This window comes from Pollicipes pollicipes, unplaced genomic scaffold (assembly GCF_011947565.3).
Source record: "Pollicipes pollicipes isolate AB1234 unplaced genomic scaffold, Ppol_2.1 Scaffold_6052;HRSCAF=7182_pilon_pilon_pilon, whole genome shotgun sequence".
Taxonomy (NCBI): Eukaryota; Metazoa; Arthropoda; class Thecostraca; order Pollicipedomorpha; family Pollicipedidae; genus Pollicipes; species Pollicipes pollicipes.
In genome coordinates this window covers 20,055,465-20,076,541 of record NW_023596805.1, presented here as the reverse complement: position 1 = coordinate 20,076,541, position 21,077 = coordinate 20,055,465, and the positions used below count along the sequence as shown (strand labels likewise).

At 60.7% G+C, this 21,077-nt stretch overlaps 1 protein-coding gene across 1 annotated transcript; it reads left to right on the top strand.

Annotated features, from left to right (window-relative positions):
* The first annotated feature begins 445 nt into the window (after nt 1-445).
* LOC119104415 (zinc finger MIZ domain-containing protein 1) lies at nt 446-20,701 on the top strand. The gene is made up of 12 exons (XM_037228112.1): nt 446-482; nt 7,492-7,634; nt 12,316-12,451; nt 13,534-13,744; nt 14,292-14,477; nt 15,179-15,321; nt 15,829-15,970; nt 16,520-16,664; nt 17,264-17,436; nt 17,848-17,980; nt 18,477-18,640; nt 18,978-20,701. Exons 2-12 carry the CDS (start codon nt 7,496-7,498, stop codon nt 19,164-19,166), a joined length of 1,761 nt encoding a protein of 586 aa, XP_037084007.1. The 5' UTR covers nt 446-482; nt 7,492-7,495; the 3' UTR covers nt 19,167-20,701.
* The last annotated feature ends 376 nt before the right edge of the window (nt 20,702-21,077 follow it).

The following is a 21,077-nucleotide window of genomic DNA, read 5'->3' as shown; positions in this document are numbered from 1 at the left end:
CCTGCCCCGGCTGAGCATCTCCTGCTCCTGTTGCAGGGCGGTCTCCGGCCGGGCATGAGGCCGGCCTCGCCGTACGGCGGCCCCATGGCCGGCCAGCTGCCGTACGGCGCCGGCCAGTACGGCGCCTCGGCCGGCGCCGGCTTCGGCTGCGGCCCCATGGACGCCGGCCTGGCCCAGATGGGCGTCATGAACAGCGGCGGCATGAACATGGCCATGCCGGTGGGCGCTATGAACATGAATGGCATGAGTGCGGGCGGCGCGGGCGCGATGGGGGGCGCGGCGGGCGCGGCGCAGGCGATGCAGCAACAGCAGCAGCAACAGCAACATCAGCAGCAGCAGCAGCAGCAGCAACAACAGCAACAACAACAGCAGCAACAGCAACAACAACAGCAACAACAGCAACAGCAGCAGCAGCAGCAGCAGCAGCAGCAGCAGCAGCAGCAGCAGCAGCAGCAGCAGCAGGGACAGCCCGGCATCCCCAGGTCAGTCCAGTGGTAACTGACGTACATGCTCCCAAGTCTTTCGTACTCTCGTAATGTTCTCAACCTGCGTACAACAATGCAATTTGCTGTACCTTCACAAAGTTAGCAATGCTTCCGTATCTATAAAAGGCCGCTGGTCCCGAGCTGGGCGAGCACCGCCCGTGCGCGGCCGACCCTGCTCCCGCGCTGGGCCTCACCACCCCGAGAGCAGCCCCCACCCTCCGGGGGAGGGGAGGGGGTGGCTCGCCGCCGCCCGGCCGGCACCGTTCAGCGCCTGCCAGGCGCTGACGTGCGCCGTCACGGCCCGTCCCCGGCCGCCGGTCGTCTGGCCGCCGCCCTGTTGGGCTTGCGCCACCGTAACGAGCCGGCCTGCCGGAGCCCGCTGGCACGGCGCTAATGGCCGCCCGTGAGGTGTTGACCCGGCCGTCGCGCCCTGGAGCCGCGCGCGCGCCCCAGCAGCGGCGCGGCTGGCCGTTGACCCGTCCCCCCCTCCCAGCGCCGGTGTCTGTCGGCGCCCACTCGTCACCGAACATGCGGCGAGTGCGGCGAGGCCTCCTCTTCATCACGGCGACAAATTCGGGCGGCGCGCGCTGACTGATGGCGTGCTTGGCTTGGCGGGGCGCCGCCGGCTTCCGCGTGGCTGGCCGGTCGCCGTCACCGCTGAGGGATGGCTACACGCCGGCCGCGCCGTGTTCGGCGGCTGCTCGGGGCGGCAGCGGGGCGGAGCACGGGGGACGCCCCCTCCCGACCGTAGGCCCCTCCCTCCTCCCACGCGACCCCTCCCCGCCGCCGCCGTCCGTTGCCGAGGCTGGCACGGGTGCACTGGTCGGGGTCAGGCGGGGGTGAGCCGGGGTTCAGCGAGGTCAGATAGCGGCGGCGGGGATCACTGGTCAGCTGGAGGAGCTGTCTCGTTAGCGGAAGTTGGGGGTTCGGCTTGAGGTCATGTCAGCGGATGTCAGTCGGAGGCCAGTTGGGTCAGGATGGAGGTCAGATACTCGGTCAGCGAGGCGGTTGGGGGTCAGTAAAGCAGATTGGGGCCCATGAGAGGTGAGCTTTCGCTGCTCAGCTTTCTAAAAAAGGAAGGGCTTTGTTTAACGATTAGTGAACACTGGTGGAGACTGTGTTGTAATCACGCGGCCTTCTTGACGAGTGCCGGTCTCTCAACGTGAACGTATGCTAAGACCAGCCAAAACGGTACCGTCACTATTGAAAACACGGGAGACAGGACCGAGCCGACCGGACCGGAAATCTGATTCGGAGATCTCCAACCATCTGACTGTTCACGTGGGCTTCACTCGCCTTATTCCATGGGTAATATTGGGACGGGCCGTCACCTGGGACGTTACTGGGACGTCACTGGGACGGGCCGTCACCAGGGACGTCACTAGGACAGGCCGTCACCAGGGACGTCACTAGGACAGGCCGTCACCTGGGACATCACTTGGACGGGCCGTCACCAGGGACTTCACTGAGACGGCCCGTCACTGGGACGAGCCGTCACCTGGGACGTCACTGGGACGAGTCGTCCCTCTGCCGCACGCTGTCGTCGCTCGAGAGAGTACACCCCGCGCACCTAGAGCTCAGGTCGCCAAAACAGCGGTGCTAGAATCAGGCTCGCGCGAGCGGCCCGCGGGAGGTGGGGGTGGGGGGGGGGGGGGTACAGCTGGCGCCCGCCTGCCCGGAGGCAGATAGAGCGGCCGGCGGCCCGGCCAAATGAAGGGACGCCCACGGCATCACTCAGCCGGCCTCCGTATTTATTAAATGGCGCCATCAGCTGTTCATTCCGACTGACCGATGATTTCAATTAGACTCAATGCTGGCGTATTTATTTAGTGTCGGCGTGTGGTGGCCGGGACGGGCCGGCGGCGCCAGCTCCTGGCGCATCTCCCGGCGCCAGGTCTGAGTCAGGGAGGGGGGCAGTCGGGGGGGGGGGGGGAGGGCGTCAGGGGGGGGGGAGCAGTCGCCAGTGGCGTCACGGCGGCGGCGGCGGCCGGGCTGCCAGATCGCCCGCGCCGGTCTGCCGGTCCGGCCGGCCGCCGGGATCGAGAGACGACGCCGACGCAGAGGCGGCGTCAGGGGAGGACAGCGGCCGCCCACCGTACCACGTGCGGTCCGCGACGTACCGTACAGTGGCACACGAGAAACGTGCTTTGAGTGTGGAAAGGCGATGGTCTGCCTCACATTTCTTTCCAGTTTCTGACGCTTTTCTGAGGATTTCAGCGTCGGATTTTAACCTGTACATCATCTGGGACTTGCTGAGCCAAATCTGTCCTTCCCCTTTACTCGCCCCTGCGTGCGGTACGCTTTCGGTACGTCCACGACGAGGTGCCCCGGACCACCGGGCTGCGGGGCTCCGAGGGGCCGATCCCAGGTCTGAGGCCGACGCCAGGTCTGAGGCCGACGCCAGGTCTGAGGCCGACCCCAGGTCTGAGGCCGACGCCAGGTCACTAGAGCCCCGGCGACAACGCCGGACACAGGGCTGTGAAGCGGTGAGGGGTGTGGGTTAAGACGACGCCCGACATGTCGGACACCTGATGCGCCTGCTGCTGGCGGCGGCGGTCCGGACAGCATGGCGTGGGGACGGGTTCAGTTGATTTGCAGTCCGCAGAGGCGCTGCTGCCAGCCCTGGGCGAAGCTTCCTCCAGCATGTTGGTCCTGCTTTTCCTCCCCTCCCCCGCATTTTTCTTTTCAGCCCTCTCGATTCTTGTGCAAAATCATCATTAAGTCACCGTGCCGTGCCTCCTTCTCTGCAGATACCCGTCGGCTCCCCTTTCCCACCTCTCTCTCTTTCTCTGTGTTTGCCGCTAGAGGGCGCTGCAGTGGGCGCACGTGATTCACTCCCGTCTATCCTCCCAGCCCGTTCCGCCAACCCCCCCCCCCCCCGCCCCTCCCCCTGCTCTATCCTGGTCTCTGCGGCGCGACCGCTCTTTGTCCGCCGCCCCTCCCCAACCCTGCCCGCCGCCGCCGCCGCCGCCGCCCGCCCGCTCGCTCGCGCGCTCTGTCCGCCGGCCGACCTGGACCTGGTGCGGGACATTCCGGGGCGGCGCGGCACTTTTAGAACATCAACACCCTGCCCGTCTATTCTGAGGAATCGGCCCGCGATCTGGCAGCCCGCCGCCGCCACCATATGGCAGCACTGGCGGCGTCCGGGGGCGCAGACTGCCGCCTCCATCGGTTTGTACGCAGCCGTACGACGTGGTCGGAGGCGTATATTGTAGGGATTGCAGCGGCGCAGTTTCGTAAATGAGGGGGGGGGGGGTGAGGCAGTGGTAACATTACGCAAACTACTCCCAATATGCACCAACAAACCGCCTTTTCCCCGGATTTTGCTTAATTTCTTCTTAGGGTGGAGGGGACAGGACCCCATGTTGTGGTCTGGTGCCCTCCAAACAGGAAATGATTTAGGAAACGATTACCGCTGCGCGATTAATATCCAGTTTTTGTCTCGGGGCTCCATTCCTCTGCATCAATGGACGCAATGGCAGTGTCTGGATTTTTTTTTGGAATAAGTGCACTCCCAATTAACGACAGAGCTTCATCTATGAGCATGAAGGCACCGCGGTTTGATTGTTTCTGGCGCCGGTTTTTATCGCACTGGAGGTTTCGGCCCTGCGTTCTCATCAGTTTAGACGGAAATGCTGCATTAAAGATATCTCATGACAAGATGAAGGTGGTGCCGTGTACTGCAAGGTTCATTTCCTCATTTGTGACTGGTTGGCAAAGAGAAGCGACGATTCTGACTGGATGATTTGACGACTCCGGAACAGCATGTTCACCTTTCCGTCCGTCGCCTTGGTAGCTCTCACGTATAAGACTGTAAAAATAAGTGGCATTTCGTCTGGCCGATTCTGTTGACACCATCCATACTGAAATTGTCAAGTCTAGACACCCTTACTCTTCTGAACGAAAGCATCATGGTATGCTGGAGCAGCACGCGACATACTCTTAGCTGTCAGTTTTTTCGTCATATCTCCTAATACGCCATCAAAGCCAAAAATCACCACCAAATATGTTGCGCTTTTCCCAGACCTGCGATCCAACTGTCTGACAACGCTCACTATCTTGAAATTTGTACGAAAACAGCTATGACCATCGTTAGAGTGTTGTGTCACCGGCCTCGTCCTTGCTAGCGCGCCCACTCACCGCCATATACTGTCGACTGCCTCACAGTCCACCCACGCGTGGCCGGGACTGTATGGTCGCCACGACAGTGACTCCATCTGAGGCCGTACGACGATACGCCCATGCACCACACCGCGGTGAGCACCTGTCCCTTCAGTGGCCTACAGTTGGCTGTCTGGCTCGGTGCTCGCTGCGGGCGTCGGGCGCGCTGGCTGGCGGTGCGCCGTCTCGGCTCGTGCCGAGCCCGTTTTCCGGACGCGGGTCGGACCGCTCCGGCCGGCGCCGTACCGTAATGCGCTGCGACCGGCCTTTTTACGCGGCGCACAAAAACCGTACAATCTGGGCCGAGCCGCACCGAACCGAGCGTTGACCAGCTCACCGATCAGCGAGGCGAGGAGGCGGGCCGCAGCCGCCCGGCCCCGAGCCACAGCCGCACGCGCGGGCCCAGCGTGCAGGGGCACGAGAGCTGGTGCCCGTGCACCTGTGGCGGGCTGTGTGCTCCGTCTCCCTGTCGGCTGATTGTCGGTGTTACGCCCCAGCACGCGCTCCTCCGGCACAACCGGTGTTTCAGACAATTTCTCCTTGTGTTGATCATCGTCCACGCCCCCCAAATCCCCTCGGCGTTATTTATTCGTGCTGCTCGTTGTCGGTTCTCGTTCTCCTCCCTGAAGCGCGGCAAGCACCAACCGCCCCTGTCGCACACGGCAGGCAGTGGGCAAACATTACGGTCGAGTCGACAGTAGATTTATCAATGATAGTGACCCTTGAGGCGGCGCCGCGTTAAACGACCGCCTCGTTAGTTGGTGCCGCAGCCACCGGGCGGCGCTAGCGGTCGGGACGGGTGGCGTCGCGCGGGGCCTTGGCGGTACTCGGCGGCATATTTCCGGCGCATGCGAGGGTCGGACCGGATAGGCGCGAGGGTGCGATAACAAGGCCCTGGTCGGGATCCTATCACGCGAGCGCGCCCTGTTTCTGGGCGCTACCGGAGAGCTTGCGGCGCCCTCTCGCGCCGCCGCTGCTGGACGGCGGTGTCTACATTGCACGCTGGGTAGGTCCGTGGTGTTTTCTACAGGCTGCTTACGACAGAAACGGCATTGATGTTCAGCAGCGGCCAGAGAGCTGAGCCCGACGCAAAGGGCCGCTGGCTTTGGTCGACCATCATTCACCATCTGACATCCTGACTTGCCGTCGGCGGCAGGCGTCCTTATTGAGATGGCTGAGCGGAAGGCTAACCTTGCCAATATCAACATTTGCTCGTGTTGTCTTGCAGTCTTGTCTTAGTAGACCCGATCACCGCATTCAGCTGACATCAGCTCCTGCCACAGAGCGTCCAGCGTGTAACGCCCTCGGGCCGGGGTGAACACCAGATCACCCTCTGATACCAGAGCGACACTAGGCGGTCAGCCAGCCCAGCAGTGACCCTGTGCCCAGCAGCTTTGAGGAGGGACGGGCATCAACATTGCGCACGGGTGGGGCACAACGGTGCAAACCCTATCGAAAGCAGCGACCTATGTGGGCTTAACTGGTCTCACAGGATCCGAAATGAACCGTATTTAGCACGGGTTATTTGTTCTGCATCCCTAATGCGTACGTGAGACACATACCTATGACGCTCATTAGGCACCTTTCTATGATACATCTTGTTTCGTGGTGCGGGATGGCCGTAGAAATTAATCTAAGGTTGTTGAGGATTGGTAGCAGTCGCTGCTTAAAATTCTCCCTCTCCGCATCCATCTCAGAGAAGAACACCGCAAAATCAAGAATGACGGAAATCCTTTCGAAATTAATTAACCATTTGATTGCGCTGGCGTTAATTTTGTTCCTACACACTCTGTCGAAGAAAGGTAATTGCTGATTTAGTGTTCGTGTTTTTCGTGTTCTTCAGATGTTTGTTATTTGCGCGTCATGCATGCAAGCGTTATTCGTCACACGTGTGTGACGTCATACGTGTCATGCGTGCGAGCGTTATACGTTACACCGTACATCACCACAATCATATTCCAGACAAAAACAGAGGATTTTTCATCTGATGCAGGGGCGTAGTTCCCAGTTCAGTTAAGGGGGTGGAGCGCGGATCTACCCTCACCCCGGCTTGATTTCTAGCCCCAGTTTTGAGAAGAAAGTGGGCCAAATCTTGGGTGAAATCTTTTGCTTGAATATTTGGGAGTGGGCTGCGTCATTTTTCACTGCTCATCCCCTCCCCCCGTCCCACAACTAATGATGCGAAACTAGGCCCTTGATGTCATGTTGACCCTGATACCCTGAACAACATTCGCCTCAAAGGCAATTATGTAGAGATGTAAGGAGTGACCTTTGGAACCTTTGTGACCTTGACCTTTGCCGTTTGTTATCGGCTGCCCTCCGGAGGAGGAGCCGGCCGCTGATTGGCCAGCCGCTCAGCCATGTGCTGCCCGCACGCCGCCAGTGCGCGGCGGCTGCTGACTGCTGCTAGGCCGCGTGCAACTGGAGGCCGGCCAAGCCTGACTCAACACCCTCATCAGTCAGACCCCCCTCCCTCCTCCTCTCCGGGGCAGTGACCTGCAAACGCAGGAGCTGCCGCCTAGCGGGCGTCCGTCATCGCCGCTGACCGGCGCCGTCGTGTTCTTCTGCCGCACTGGTCACCACTGGCGTCTGGCAGCAGCAGGAGCCGACCGTAAACGACCGGCGGCCACCTGACGTCACTGGTGCCCGGCTGGTCCGTGTCTGTCGGCCCGACCTCCGGCTTCGCGAGGACCTACGCGCGTCGTGCTGATGTCAAGCACTTGTCCCTCCCGTCTTCAGTTCCCCAGCCTTTCTTGCAGGTCTGCGTCTGGCGGTGAGATGATGCAGCACCCGCCACTCCCAAAAACTCATCGCCTCTTTAACATCTCCATCGCATGTGTTGCAGGCCGATGTCTGGTAACACGATGAGCTACCAGCACTCACCAATACCTGGCAACCCGACGCCGCCGTTGACGCCGGCCGCCGGCCTGCCCTACATGAGCCCCGGCAACGACACCAAGCCCAACATCATGATGCTGAACAGTACCAGTGAGTCACCACCCGCCTACTGCGCTGTTCAGCGCACCTTTAGTAGACTATCTCGACTACTACTAAACCACTCAACTACTAAAGATGTCTTTAGTAGATGTGTTTAGCAGGGGTCGTACCGAGGCCAGCCGGCGACGGACGGCGGCTGGCCTCTGGTCTGGTCTGATGGCCGAGGTGGACAGGCCGGGGCTGAGCCTCTCTTGGCCGGCCAGCTAGTCCACCTGTCGGCGCTGGGCTGCGCTGTTTGTGCTAACGGCGGACGAGCACCCGCGCCGCCCTCACGGCCGGCCACCCGCCGGCGCAGCCGATGATTCAACGGGCCAGATCGGCATGTGCGCGAAAATAATCATCGTATGTTTTTAAAAGTTTAGGGGAGGAGGGGGGTCCCGTGAAAATATCGCTATTTTCTGCGGTGACGCGTTGGCGCGGTGCCAGCGGCCCGGCTGGTCGCTGCGCATGCCGGCCCGTCGGAGACACAGTGGCCACTTCGGGGCGTAATCGTGCCCATAGCTCGCGCTCGGCTCCACTGCTCCGACGCCGCGTGACCGACGCCGAGCAGCGGCACAGAGGCGCCAGACACTGACGACGAGGCGCCAGACGCTGGCACAGAGGCGCCAGTTACTGACGAAGAGGCGCCAGACGCTGGCACAGAGGCGCCAGTTACTGAGGAGGAGGCGCCAGACGCTGGCACAGAGGCGCCAGTTACTGACGAGGAAGCGTCAGGCGCTGGCGCAGAGGCACCAGTTACTGACGAGGAAGCGACAGACGCTGGCACAGAAGCGCCAGTTACTGACGAGGAAGCGCCAGACGCTGGCACAGAGGCGTCAGTTACTGACAAGGAGGCGCCAGACACTGGCACAGAGGCACCAGTTACTGACGAGGAAGCGTCAAGCGCTGGCGCAGAAACCACCTGGGCTGGTGCAGGGACGATAGAGCCTGCCACATTAGTTGGAGAAATACAGCGATGTCGGTGGAACGTGAGACGGCATGTCAAAACCGTAGTTAAGTGCAGAGCCAAGGGAAGTCCCTGCAACTTTGAGGGAATAGGCGATAGTCGATTCGGGCGATTTCTTTGCAGTCAACACTGAGGAGGGTTGAGAAGTTGGGGGACCTCGGCCCCCTTTGCCACCACCCCCAACACCCCTGCTGCTGCGCCGGATTCACGTGAATTCATTACACTGGTCTGGGCTCCAAATTGGATGCAAACCCCACAATGGGCTGTGCCTTTCATATGTTTCACAATCATTGCGAGGCCATACGAGTTTGTTTATGCGATTACCTCCCGCCTTTCATTATGTAGCATCACCAATCGGTCCGAACAGCTGGCTCCTTAGCCTGCACTCCCCGAACGCATCCTCATCCTCCTACAGTCTTCCGAACACCCCGTCATCCTCCTGCAGCTCTCCGAACACCCCTCATCCTCATGCAGCCATCCGAACACCTCCTGATCCCCTGCAGTTCTCCGAACATCCGCTCGTCTCCCGCAGCCCTCCGAACACCACCTCATCCCCCGCAGTCCTCTGACCCTTCGTGTCCGCGAGCGCGCGCCGCACGCCCCGCCGACGTTGTTCTCTTCCGGCTGGCTGGCGCCGATCTGTGGCCTGGCGGGGCCTCGCCGGAAGCGGTTTGGAGCCTGGCGATGTGTTGATCCGTGCCCTCCCCGCCTGCCCCATCCCTCTTCCGTGATGCGCACCCTCGGGCCTGAGCTCTCTACATTCTTCACACTTCAGAGTGGTGTGTGTCCAGTGCTGGAGGTTTGTCATCGATACCCGGTCCTTTCGGCCTTTGACTTCCGCATTCTCTCCTAACCCGTCAACACCCTTGATGTCGTCCATGATTGGTCCGCCGTCCCTTCGTCCTCTGCGCGTAGCTCCTGGTGTCCTGCGTCCCTTGCGGCTTCCTCCTGTCGCCTCCGCGCCTGGTCCGCCCGGTCTGCCGTGTCGTCTCCGTGTCTCGCCCGCCCGGTCTGCCGTGTCGTCTCCGTGTCTCGCCCGCCCGGTCTGCCGTGTCGTCTCCGCGCCTGGTCCGCCCGGTCTGCCGTGTCGTCTCCGTGTCTCGCCCGCCCGGTCTGCCGTGTCGTCTCCGTGTCTCGCCCGCCCGGTCTGCCGTGTCGTCTCCGTGTCTCGCCCGCCCGGTCTGCCGTGTAGTCTCTGTGTCTCGCCCGCCCGGTCTGCCGTGTCGTCTTCGTGTCTCGCCCGCCCGGTCTGCCGTGTCGTCTCCGTGTCTCGCCCGTCCGGTCTGGGGCTCCGCAGCCGGGCGCTGCGACCCACGCCGCCCGCCGCCGCCGATATATTTCGGGAGGCGCCCCCCCCCCCCTCCCCCCTGCCGATCGCCGGCGCCGCGGCGCATGCCGCCGCACTATTTTTACGCGGCGAGCCGGCGACAAAGTCAACAATTCGGTAACTTTACTCATCGCGCTGCCAGAGCGCCGGTCGCCGGGCGGCGGCGGCGGCGGCTGCGGGAGAGGGGGGGGGGGGGGGAGCGGCAGGTCGGAGGGGGGCGCCCCGGTATGTGACCCGCCAAGGTCGAACCGACGGACAACCGGTCGGCAGCGCCAGGGTGAGCGTGGCAGCTCCAGCCGATGATTGAGGGCTGAGAGGTGTTTTGGCTGTGTCCGGACGGAGTTGGTGTTAAACGGCCGGTGTCATCGGCTGGTTACCTTCAGATATAATCGCTTACCACTTGAGGTACTATTTGGCGGCCGTGTAAAAATAATTCCATGTGTATCCACAACACCGCGTGATAGATTCAGTTTGCGCCACTTAATTAGGACCAAGGACCATCAACGCCCGCAGACTCAAACGATCGGCAAGACCGCAATATAAATACTGAACAATATCGAGAAAATTACGCAACGGCCTTTACGACCCCTATTCAATAAGTCCGGGAGCAGCGTCACCGACGTATGGGCTCACCCCTGCCTGCTGGCTGGAAAGGATCGGAAAGCTGGAGTTGGTCGGTCGGCTGGTCGGTCGTCGGCCGGGTCGGAGTCGGTTCCGTCGGCGGCTGGAATTTTCGCCGCCGACTGGCGTTCGCCGCCCGCTCTGCCGACCGTCTCCCGACGGTTATTGGTGACTGGCCTGACAGCGGTGCGTTATTTATTGGCGCGCAGTCGACGCCCGGAGAGAATATGGGAATGGATTTTCCGACGATTCCCGCGGTTTGCGCCCTAATTCAGCGGCGCGGTGGCGGGAAGGCCGCTCATTGGTCGGTGGTGGCGGCGCGCGGGCCAGGCCGGGATCAATCGGGATTAAATGAAGTTAGCTGAGGCCCGGCAGCCCGCGGGCAGGGACTGGGCGCGGAGGCGCGGAGAGCGCGCCACTGGGGACGCCCGCTCTCGGCTCTCGGCTGGCACTGCACGACGTGAGGCGGGAGGGGAGGGGAGCTTGGCGTGAGGGCGGGAGGAGACGTGGCGTGAGGGTGGGAGGAAACGTGGCGTGAGGGCGGGAGGAAACGTGGCGTGAGGGTGGGAGGAGACGTGGCGTGAGTTTGGGAGAAGACGTGACGTGAGGATGGAATGGGGCGGCGTTAGAATGGGAGGGGACTGGCGTGAGGGTGGGAGGAGACTAGTGTGAGGGCGTGAGGGTGGGAGGAGACTGGTGTGAGGGCGTGAGGGTGGGAGGAGACTGGTGTGAGGGCGTGAAGGTGGGAGGAGACTGGTGTGAGGGCGTGAGGGTGGGAGGAGACTGGTGTGAGGGCGTGGGGGTGGGAGGAGAATGGTGTGAGGGCGTGAGGGTGGGAGGAGACTGGTGTGAGGGTGGGAGGAGACTGGTGTGAGGGTGGGAGGATACTGGTGTGAGGGCGTGAGGGTGAGAGGAGACTGGTGTGAGGGTGGGAGGAGACTGGTGTGAGGGTGGGAGGATACTGGTGTGAGGGTGGGAGGAGACTGGTGTGAGGCGTGAGGTGAGAGGAGACTGGTGTGAGGGCGTGAGGGTGGGAGGAGACAGAGGCCGAAGCTGAGTCACCTCTGTGCTTAGGAGGGGCTCACGCCTATAAGGTGCTCACAATGCCGCACCGCGGTGCACGGGAAGCTTATCGCGGTGTTCAGCCAGACGCCGAATGGCAGCGAGCAGCTCGGTGTTCCCGGCGGATTTTCATGTAGCGGAACGCTTCACGAATGTCATGGGTTGGGTTGGTTGAGGCCATGGCCATGGGCTGGCCGAAGGTTCATGGATTCAAGAGGAGTTCAACCGCCCTGCACCCTTCAACGCCTTGATTGGGAAACTGCGATACTGAGCTCAACTTGCATCCAGTCTGCTTTGATCTCAGACAGGTCCAATACAGGTTCTGGCCTCGGACCTCACAGTTCGTGTTTTTTACCCCAGTGTTACACGTTAGCACGTGTTCATTGAGTGTCATGCTGTTGATTATGGTGACTTCCGCGAATTTGGCGGCCGCCATAACCGTAGCAGTGGCCACTACCAGTATAATTGAAGATAAAGGTCGTATGGCTGCAACAGATGCGTGAAGTTGATGTTGCACGTGTCGATGGTGTTGCTGACGATTCGGAGCACGGTGAGCTGATGCGGTGACTGCGGTGGCAACATCAGTCCCGATGCTGATTATGGATGCCGCCGACGACAGCGCAGGCGATGCTCACATTCCGACCCCGTCGATGCCGATGCCGATGCTGATGCCGATGCCGTCACTAACAGATCCCCGTTCTGTCTCCGCTCCGCAGAAGATGATGAGCTGCGGCTGACGTTCCCGGTCAGGGACGGCATTGTGTTACCCCCCTTCCGGCTGGAGCATAACCTGGCTGTCAGCAACCACGAGTTCCCTCTCAAGCCCACCGTGCACCAGACGCTGATGTGGCGGTGAGTTCTCAGTTCTCAGAGCTCTCAGTTCCCAGAGTTCTCAGTTCTCAGTTTTCATAGTTCTCAGTTCTCAGGGTTTTCAGTTCCAGAGTTCTCAGTTCTCAGAGTTTTCAGAGTTTTCAGTCCTCAGAGTTCTCATATCTCAGAGCTGTCAGTTTTCAGAGTTATCAATCCTCAGAGTCCTCAGAGTTCTCAGTTATCCACTCAAAGCTACCGTTGCGACGAGCAGTGATACCGTCAAAGCCATCGTACAACATGACCTGATGTAGAGGCGACTGTCCTGAAACTCGCTCTCAGCGGATGTGGGCACTGCAACACGGCGGACGCGTTACGTGCATGCCAACCTATCTTACCCTGTGGACATCACACTGGCCAAACTCCAACCATTCACCTCATTTGCGCGTCGCGCTAACCATTGTCTTTTTAATACGTGCCCCAAAAGTGGTGATGCATTGTCTTTGATGTGTCGCTCTCAGCTTAGGCCATGCTATATTTCCTGAAGGCGCGTTACCGTTCGTTGATGTGGCTAAATCCATTTCACACCATTTCATCATTTCGGATACTGAAATGCATCGTGAAGTTAGGTTCTCCAACCCTGAAGACTCTCTGCTAGGAAGGTGAAGATGCTTAACACATATAATGTCTTCCATCGGTTTTAGATACCATATTATGCTAGTTAATTAGTCGCCTCAACTAATATATTTCATTACTGACAGCGGAAATCGCTGATGACATGGCGCATGTCACGTCCTGTCATCTGCCCCAAAACTACGTCTGTCCCTAAATCCTGGCATCGCATGTTTGGCGTCACGTCCGGCGGGCAGCAATGGCGCCGTTCATCCGTACCGGCCAGCGCCGTGACGCCTCTGGCGTCACGCCTGTCAGCTGACTGGCGGCGGCTTCTGTGACGCCGCTGCCGGCGCCCCGCGGTGACGCTAGATGTCGCTGGTGTGCTACCTGCCGCTCCACCTTGACGCTAGATGTCGCTGGTGTGCCATCTGCCGCTCCACCTTGACGCTAGATGTCGTTGGTGTGCCATCTGCCGCTCCACCTTGACGCTAGATGTCCCTGTGTGATGGCAGGTCGGACCTGGAGCTACAGCTCAAGTGTTTCCACCACGACGACCGCAACATGGACACCAACTGGCCGGCGTCGGTGCAGGTATCGGTGAACGCCTACCCGCTAAACATCGACCGCGGCGACAATAAGGGCTCGCACCGGCCGCTCAACCTGAAGGAGTTCTGTCAGCCGGGCCGCAACACCATCCAGATCACCGTCACCGCCTGCTGCTGCGTGAGTGGCGCCGGCGGCGGGCGCGGACCGGCGCTCAGCCCTCTCTCCGCCGGCCGACCGCGCCGGCCTGCCTGGCCAAGCGATGGTTGGGATGGAGCAAGGACTCCCTTCCCACTCGCTATCGGGGTCACGCGCGGTCTCTGCAGTCCCGGCCTGCCCTCGTACTGCGTCCTCTGCGTGCAGCCTCAGCTGGTGCGATTTTCTCTGTGTAGCTCCACGATATTGAGTACTATACGAACGCGCAGTCAAAGCGCCCTAAAGCCCCAATTGGTACTACTACTACTAATACTAGGTCTCCAAGAACCGTTTGAAACCGAACTGCGTATTCGTGTGACCTCGATTTTGGCCCAAGTGACCTTCCCTGACATTTTGATCTCTGTTTTGATCACCTGGCAACTGCCTCACCTCGGTTTGACCCTTGTTACCACCACCGGGCCCCTGTTTGACCCTGTAACCACCGCCTGGCCTTAGTTTGACCCTGTTGCCATTGTCAGCCTCTGACCTCCCCGTGACCCGGTTGTGACCCCAATGCCCCCTGCTCCGGCAGTCGCACCTGTTCGTGCTGCAGCTGGTGCACCGGCCCAGCGTCCGCAGCGTGCTGCAGGGCCTGCTGCGGAAGCGACTGCTGCCGGCCGACCACTGCATCAACAAGATCAAGCGCAACTTCAGCTCGTCGACGCTGAGCGGCGCTGGTGGCGGCGACGGCGACGGCGTCGAGCAGACCGCCATCAAGGTGCGGACCGCCGGCGGATCCGTGTTGGACACGTCACCGCATACTGCGGAGCACTCTGTGTTCTCTTGGGGATCACTCTATGTTCTCTCGAGGAGCACTCTGTGTTGTCTCGAGGAGCACTCTGTGTTTTCTCGGGGAGCACTCTGTGTTCCCTCGGGAAGCACTCTGTGTTCCTTCGGGAACACTGCTTCTCGGGGAGCACTCTATGTTCTCTCGGGGATATCTCTGTATTCTATCGGGGAGCACTTTGTGTTCTCTCGGGGAGCACTCTGTGTTGTCTCGGGGAGCACTTTGTGATCTCTCGGGGAACACTCTGTGCTCTCTCGGGGAACGCTCCGTGTTCTCTCGGCACTGCTGTATTCCGTGTTTGGCCTTCATGACGTGTGCCTCTTGTACGCGGCTACACCTGCTGAGTCGGGCCGCGTCGGAGTCCGCCACTGCCACGGCGGCGGGGAGGGGGAGCGTGGCCGGCGACGATCCCGCCTCCGTTCGGTGGGGAGAGCAGCTCACCGCCCCTCAGCTGGATCGCCACGGACGCTATCTGCGGACACGACGGCTCGATGCCCGACGTCGCGGACATCGAGTCGATGCCTTGATCGTGGCCGCTGGAGCGATTGTTGACACCGCAGCGAGCCGCTGTGTAGACTGGCGACTGCTGTAGCGAGCGCAGATCCCAGAGCCGGCCGTGCTCCGTGTTCCAGATCTCGCTGAAGTGTTCCATCACGTACAAACGGATCACGCTGCCGGCAAGGGGGCACGACTGCAAGCACGTGCAGTGCTTCGACCTCGAGTCCTACCTGCAGATGAACTGCGAACGGGGCGCCTGGCGCTGTCCCGTCTGCAAGTAAGACCCGGGTAGCGGCGGTGCGGCGCCGCCAGGGCCGCGCCCGCGGACGCCATGGGGGCAGCGCGCGCGTCGCTGCGCCCTCTGGGAGTGGAGACGTCCGTGGCGCGGTCGGACGTATGAGATACCGTGCGATGCATATCTGCCACGCGCCATCAGTGCAGTGCACTGCAGCTGTACAGGGCAGTGCAGTGCACTCTGCTACGCTGCAGCGACCCGGCTCCCGAGTGTCCGTATGCACTGCAGTGCAGTGCATACGGACGTTTGGGCATCAGTGTCTAAATGCGTCTTACTGCTGGTTGAAATGCGTACAGTAGATGGCGTTTGTGTCCGGGAGCCCGTTGCTCCGTCCGTTATGTACCACCCCTGATGCATCTTGTGATGCGTTCGAGCGTCAGGAAAAGCTCTGTGACTTGCCTGAATCCGGGCGGATCAGTCAGTGGAGGCGGCTCAGCGCCTGCCCTAACCTCTGACCTGACTTATGACCTGATCTGACCTGACCTGCAGCAAGCCGGCGCCGCTGGAGGGGCTGGAGGTGGACCAGTACATCTGGGGCATCCTGAACTCGCTGCAGAACTCGGACGTCGACGAGGTCACCATCGACGCCTCCGCCAGCTGGCGAGCCAGCAACGGCACCACGGTCAAGAAGGTCAGTCACGCGCCGGACGGTGCTCGGGTGGCGACTGAAGGGGGCAGCGTGGCATGAGGTGGTGGTGCACAAGGCACGGCCGATGGCAGCACCTGAGCAGACTGCACGATGAATTCGAAAAGGACTCACAAATGCAAATCGTTGGCAAGTGGGGGACGAGCTTGGCTGTTGTATTAGATCGGCAATATGTCTGGGACATGTATAATATGTCTGGGACATGTATAATATGTCTGGGACATGTATAATATGTCTGGGACATGTTTGATATGTCTGGGACTTGTTAATGACGGCTGACTTAAATCCTCGCTTCTGAACTGTACGGAAGCTTCAGTACTGCACGGTCCTGAAAGCAGCATTTGACGCTTCGGCCGTCTGACATTTACTTGACATTACGCCACTACGTAGCGTCCCGTTCTTCTCGTGAGTTTGCGTCCGTAAACTGACATTGTGACGGGACCGTGCTGTAACGGGAGCGTGCGAATTTACAGTGATGTTTCGCTACCTACCCGTCTAGGTGACCCAACCTGACCTGGTGACCTTGCCCGGCAGGAGGAGCCGGACAGCGACCGAGGGGTCAGTCCCTGCACCAAGCAGCGGCTCAAGGCCATCAGTCCAGCCTCCATGCAGATGCCAACTATGTCCAGCTGGGAGGGCGGGCAGAGCATGTCTCCCTACTGTCCGCCTGACATGACCAGTAAGTCCCTCGGTGTCCAGCTGGGAGGGCGTGCAGAGCATGTCCCCCTACTGTCCGCCGGACATGACCAGTAAGTCGCTCACGCGCATGCGCAGGTAGAGGTCGGTCGGGCGGCGGCGGGCCGGCCTGGCTAGTAAGCGGTCATGTTGCGCTCGCGCTCGCCTTCGTTTCAACGAGGTCTGTTTGTGCGTGACCCGTTCAGTGTGCTGACGGTGTTGTCTGTTCGTCGCGCTCTTGCCGCCCCCGCTCTCTTGACTGGCCCACAGCGCAGAGCGCAGATGTGAGGAATTACGCCAGAGGACCCCCGCTGAGGTTGTGCCGCCGCGCTGTAGTCTTCAGCTGTAGTCTCCCGCGGTAGTGTTCCGCTATATTCTTCTGCTGCAGGCCTCTGCTGTTTGTAGTCTTCCGCTGTAGTCTCGCGCTATAGACTTCCATGGTAGTTTTCGCTGTCGCAAACTTGACGCGCCGCTCAACCCCGTTGCTGCTCGTGGCGTTAGGGGTGTCTTGATGACGTCAGGTGGCGTGATGGTGACGTCAAGGGGTGTCATTCCCTGAGCCGCGCCGCGACTGGCTGCGTGTGACACCGACGTTCCCCGCAGGCATCAACAACGGCTCGATGATGCCGTACTCGTCAGCGGGCGGCGCGGCCGGCGCGCCGGTGCCGCCGTACGCCGGCGGTGCTGAATCGGAGCCGAGCGCGCTCAGTCAGCTGAGCGACTCGGTCAGCAACCTGGACCCGCTGGCCGCCATGGAGAAGAGCATGCAGGACACGGTGAGCACGCGGCCGACCAGCGGCGGCCGAGAGCGCGCCGACCGGTCGGCGCGCGCAGAGGCCGCTGGGGTAGTGGGCGACGCTGCTGGAGACAGGGCCTTCCCAGGATAGCGATGCTGGTTGTATGCCATACGGAATGATGCACCGACATGGAAGTCAGGCTACTGCATCAGCCATGCAATATGATGAAGCATGACATTGACAATGCTTTCCGTATGATGAGTTGGCCCCATAAACCAACCTGATGTTTCGCAAAAATCATGTGCCTTTTTCTGTCTATGCGATCCGAATGCTGCGGTGTTTCCCGTCGGCCAACAGCTTCCATAGCAGCTTCCATAGCACGTAGCTCTTGTCAGCGGCGGCCTCGCTCCTGGCCGCGCGTTCCATAACAGTTACGTTTTCCCCCGCCAGATGGGAGGCCTGAGCGGGAGCAGCGGCAGCGGCGGCTCCAGCCTGCCGACGCCGGGTGCTGGCCAGTCGAGCCATACTATGCCCCATACTCCCATGACCCCGGGCTCCTCCTCTTCGGTCACCTCAACGAACGGTGAGCAGCGAGCCGCCGGCCGGCCTGCTCACCTGCCGCGTGCGGTAGACGCGCCGGTTGCCCTGGCAACAGGCGTGGGTTGGGAACTGACACATCCCCTGTAGACACGTGCGATGACGGCAGCTATCTTTGTGTAGTGAATCGTCAAGGACGCATGCCTGGGACATATACCTGTTCGTATTTGAGTTTCAAGGTGCAAAGTCACGGAAGCTTTAGAAGTCGCAACTTTTAAGATGTTTTATTTGCATTTGGTGAGGTGTAAAACAAATGGCTTTATGAATCACGTAACTTATAATGTATTATGGCAAAAGCTGAAGTTAAGTTATCGCAGTCTGCTGAAATTCTACCTGCTATTTTTGGATGGGGTGACGGGGAGGCATACTTAGCACATAAGTATTCGTGGTGTTCCCCTGTAAGAAAGGCCGTTTGGCAGCCGGCCCAGCCGACGGCCGGCCGCGGTGGCTGGGGCTAGCCCTGACCGGCGCGCGCTCAGCAGGCTCGTCCACCGTGACGACGTCGGCGGCCGGCACCAGCGGCGACACGCAGACGACCTCTGGCGGCAGCGGCGAGCCGCAGCTGCCCGACCTCAGCGGCCAGCTCAACTTCGACCCGGCCGACATCGTGGAGGGCGACAGTCAAGGCGGCCCGGAGGCGCTGGACGTGAGTGGGCGGCTGGGGCCAGGTCACAGGTCGCAGCGTGCGGAGCTGGGAGGCGTCAGCCCGCGGTCACAGAGGCCACAGCTCAGAGCCGTGGGGGGTCCTCGATGGGGCATCTAGTACACAGCTCGAGTACACTAAGCGTCGAGGGCTTTGAGTGCCGCCGCGAGTGAGCGCCATGCGAGTGAGTGCCAGTGAGTTTGAGTGCCGCCGTGTGAGTGCCATGTCAGGGCTTGCCATGATTAAGGATAGAGTGTGCGCCGCTGCGGCAGACATCTCACCAGCCAACGCGTGCTACACTGTGCTTCGGACCTGACGTGCCCTTCTTCTGCGCCCACAGCTGTACCCGGACAGCAGCGTGGACCCTCTGGATCTGCTGTCGTTCCTGGACCCTCCCGAGCTGGCCACGCCGCCCAGCAGCGGCGGTTCGTCCTCGCAGCCGGGACCGGCCGGCAGCGGCGGCGGCGGTGGCGGTGGCACGCCCTGCAGCAGTGCCACCGCCGAAGAGATCCTCAGCCTGTTCGAGTGAGCGCGCCGATTGGCCGCCGCGCCCGGCCGCGAGGCGCCGATTGGTCCAGATGGCAGGCCCAGAGGCGCCGATTGGCCGCTGTGCAGCACCGGGTCTGCAGACTGGCCTCCGCGCCGGGACGGGCGCGTTGATTGGCCGACGTGGTCGGACAGCACTGATTGGCTGTTGCGTTGCACGTCATCCGCTGATTGCGTGCACGACGTGCTTCGGCTGGATCGGCCGTCAGTCACGGGAGGAAAGGAGTTGGCGGGCCAATCAGGAGCAGCCCGGTGCGCGCATGGAACGGTCCTGTCGCGGGTGGGCTCGGTACGTGCCCAGAGCAGCAGCTGCCGGCTACTTCGCCGGAAAGTGCAATAGATGACCAAGTCCCGCGTGTGAAGAATTCGCGTGCAAACCGGGGATGGCTGCTTGTGATATACAAAGTAGGTATGCAAAATGTTCCTGTTCGCGCGTGTATGCCGGGTCTTGGGCGTTGAGGGTGGCGACGCGAGCGGCGAAACCTATTTAAGATCGTGTAGAAATCAAAAGATGCGTTTATTGCCCGCCCTCGCTGAGTATGTACAAATTTAGTGAGAAGCCAGGGAGATGCGGAGCAAACCAGGGCCAAACCGGCGCGCCGACGAGTGTGGCGCAGCAGCGTCTGTTAACCAGCAATCGTATTGTTCAGCTGATGGTCCGGGCAGGACGGGCGCCATTTTGTCGCCGCGGTCAGCGCGCCGGCGCACCGCGCCGTGATTGGCCAGTTTTGGCGCGGCCGAGCGTGCGTTTCTGTCTGTATGGTATAGCTTTAAAGGAGGCTGACGTGCTGTCTCTTCTGTTCTGTCCGGCCGCGGCCGGCGGCTCGCTCTTGTTTCACTGATCATACGGCTGTCCTGGTAGCCGCCTGTCGGCTCGCGCGCGCGCATCGAGTGTCGGTCGTCTTCAGCCGCCGAGGTGCCATTTGTTAGTTTTCCACTGATAGAGCACGCGTTTTTATTTTCCCTGTCATCCTCGGCAGCTAGCTGAACTTGTAGTTCCAGTCCCTCCGCTGGCGGCGGCGGCGCTTGCGGTGTTCACTGACGTCACGATGTCTGACGTCACTGACGTCACTGACGCCGCCGATGTCTGAGGCGTGCGCGCTGGTGGGATCGGTGAGTGGTCTTCACGAATTCGAAGAAACAGCGGCGATTGTTTTATCTAATGCAATTGAAGCGTGACAAAAATGCGGTGCGATGTTTGGAATGTCGCGCGGGCATGCCGTACATGTTGCGTTTCCGCGATTTCATGACGACGCGTCCAGCGCGCTGGCCCTGCACCGTTGTCTCCGTTTCTCCGGAGCCATCGCAGGGTTGTTTCGCCTCAGTTCATACCACATGTTCCTAGTTTCAACGACGCAGACCGCCGGTATTTTGAAAGAGCCCGGGTCACGTGTGCTGTCGTCAGCCAATCACTGTTCGGTGTGACGTCATTCGGGCCCCGCCGCCGCCGGATGTTCACCACCTTACCAGTGTACCATCGTTCGTAGCGACTGAATACATATACTCATATGCAAGGTATGACCTGTGTTTATCTTGGCTCTTCCCAGTTGGACCATGATGACGTCACGTTCTATGAGACACGCAGTAATTCAACCAAAATGTGGCAGCTACACTTCAGTGCAGCCAAAGATGCTGGAACAGATGGAGGCCTCAACTATCCCCCCCCCCCCCCCCCCCAGTTGCCGCCTCGGCACCAGCATTTAAGTGTCGTTTGAAAAGAAGCCAGTCGACCCACTCTCGCGCCATCAGCTGAGTTTCTATCAGATTCCGTTGCCCTGGCTTGAGCACAATCCTTGAGGACGCTTCCTGCTTCCGATATACTAGGTGTCATTCCATTTGAATATTAAAGCCTGTTCGAGCGGTCTGCATTTACGCTGTGTGCCACGTGACATAC